Source organism: Histoplasma capsulatum, genomic scaffold, assembly GCF_000149585.1.
Source record: "Histoplasma capsulatum NAm1 scaffold_4 genomic scaffold, whole genome shotgun sequence".
Classification (NCBI taxonomy): Eukaryota; Fungi; Ascomycota; class Eurotiomycetes; order Onygenales; family Ajellomycetaceae; genus Histoplasma; species Histoplasma mississippiense.
Window position 1 is genome coordinate 2549657 of NW_001813979.1, and position 2276 is coordinate 2551932.

Sequence of the window (2276 nt, forward strand, 5' to 3'; positions counted from 1 at the left end):
GCGATGACTGCGAAGATACCATCTTTTGCAGCCGGGAATGCCACAATCTTTCCCAGGAAGTCTATCATGCGGCCGAGTGCGGGAAGGAGGGCCTTGAGTCCATCGGGAAGGACATTCAGGATCCCAAGGACAAAGCTGACTACCTCTATCTGTTGCTGTTAGGCCGCGCAATTGCTATAGCTGAGACACAAAAAATACATCCCCTGGACTTGCCTGAGGTGAAGTATATTTGGGGCGACTTTTACGCTCCGGACGACAGCATGCTTCCTCAAACCTCACCATCACCATTAAATAACGGCAAGAACAACCCCCATCCCCCCTCCGCAACCCTCCCTTTCTCCTTCCATCTGTCAATCCTCCAACCAACTCGCATCCTAGAGGAAATGGGACTGGATCCCTTCGAAACCCTCCCATTCTACGATACCTGGGTGCTAAACACCCTCTACGCCAAATTCCGCGGCACCGCGTCCGGTCGCCTATCGACCTGGGATGGAGGGCCGGAGGTTTGTGCTGTTCACCCGCTCTGGTGTTTGGCGAATCATTCGTGTGACCCTAACGTGCGCTGGGAGTGGGGTGGAGAGATTAATTTTACAGTTAGGAAAGAGGACGAGAGGGTCAAATGGGGTGGGCGCAAGAGCCCGGGGAGTGGAAATTGGGCGGGAATTAAACGTGGGGAGGAAATATTCAATCATTACTGTGATGTGGGCTTGGGATTAAAGGAGAGGAGGGAATGGGCCATGGGGGCGTTGGGAGGTGCTTGTCGGTGTGAAAGGTGTGCGTGGGAGGAGCGGGAGACAGGCTTAGCAGAAGGGTGAATGTCTTTAGAGGGTCGAATATTTTCTTCTCCTTTACTCCCCCGTTCAGCCCCCCCGGGTTCATTCCGCTTCGTGATTCCTCTCCGTCCTGTGTTTAAATGGATATTGTACTTTGTCAATTTTCTTATCATGAATATGTGCCCAGAGCTAACCAACCAAAGTAGACAAAGATTAGAACTCGGGGAAAGAAATTGATATTGACAGGTAATTAACACAGCCCATACTCCTCGTCACATTTTCGTAATCATTATCAACAACGCAATAGAGTCTAATATACAGATATGTCCATCTTTCCTTCATCCAATAAAAAAATAAAAAAAATAAAAAACAACTTTTCTCTTTATCGAGCCATGCAGGCTCCTATTTCCTCGGCACTCATATGAAACCGGGAGAAAAATAACAGTGCAAAATACTGAAAACATATGGAGTAAAGAAATCGAGATAATGATCAAATGAGCAATGATGACGTATTGGGTGGTACGGATGGCGAAGAATGGGGACCAAGGATAATTCGATAAGATATCAACAGAACTGCCTTTGAGCGAAATCGAAAAACTGCTAGCAGAGATTGGAAGAACGAAAAATGAGGGCAACAATCGGAAAGAAAAACGCTTCTAATCATTGAGGAAGTTCATTGAGCATGAGTAACAAGTTCCTCGTACAGATTGTCAGGAATCTTTCGCACGATTAAGACAGTAAGGGCGATGATTTCTTTGGCATCAAGTGCCGGAAGAGACCGTAGAATTTTATTTGGACTGCATAACCAAATGTCAGCAAATGGAATATGTAGATAAATGCAAGGGAGGGAAATAACAAGAACAAGTTTCAATCCAGAAATTTTGGTTTGCGGATACCTAAACATACCTGGGACTTGCCAAAATCGTATCCCGTAGCCTGATCAACTGAGCAACAATGCACAGGATATTCAAATGCGGTCCATATGCGAAAAGGAAATCCCAGAGGTGGAGAACCTCAGGTAGAGGCGGGGTGCAGGCGCATAGCGTGAGAACAGACGGGAATGCATATAATTCAGCATACATTCCCCTACTAAATAGGTGGTTTGCCAGTTTGGGCTCAATAATTTCCAGACATCTATCCACCAGCCTAAGTCCCTTGTGTACCCCGTCCATGGTACCTCTGACATAGCCAGGACATTCTCGGATAATGAAATAATGAAAAAGAGCAAACGCCTCTACTTCACTCCTGGAAGCGTATAAAAATGGAGCACAAAGAACGTTCATTCCCTGCACGTAGATCGCGGGCTCAGAGGCTGTGTGCGAGGTTGTAGAAGGGGTATAACAAGGTGCGGAAGAGAAACCATCTGTTGTAGACGGCGAGGGCTCTGGTGAAGGGTCGCCCGGAAGACATGCTTGTTGGGATAAGAGAGGGAGTTTCGCGGTTGTTTCTTTTGAGTCGTGGATTTTCCAAGCAACAGCATTGAGCAAGCGAATCAAACTCGCC

General features: G+C 47.0%; 2 protein-coding genes across 2 annotated transcripts in view; one reads left to right on the forward strand and one right to left on the reverse strand.

Annotated features, from left to right (window-relative positions):
• HCAG_04766 (conserved hypothetical protein) overlaps positions 1–717 on the forward strand; it is a gene marked incomplete at both ends in the record, with an annotated part of 1748 nt that extends 1031 nt beyond the window's left edge. The window contains 2 exons of the mRNA XM_001540876.1: positions 219–503; positions 595–717. Coding sequence (XP_001540926.1) covers positions 219–503; positions 595–717 — 408 coding nt within the window. The remainder of the gene's footprint in view (positions 1–218; positions 504–594) is intronic.
• Positions 718–1446: 729 nt separating this feature from the next.
• On the reverse strand, positions 1447–1855 carry HCAG_04767 (hypothetical protein; the record flags this gene model as incomplete). Its single annotated transcript, XM_001540877.1, has 2 exons — positions 1447–1570; positions 1680–1855. 2 exons carry the CDS (start codon positions 1853–1855, stop codon positions 1447–1449), a joined length of 300 nt encoding a protein of 99 aa, XP_001540927.1.
• Positions 1856–2276: the final 421 nt, after the last annotated feature.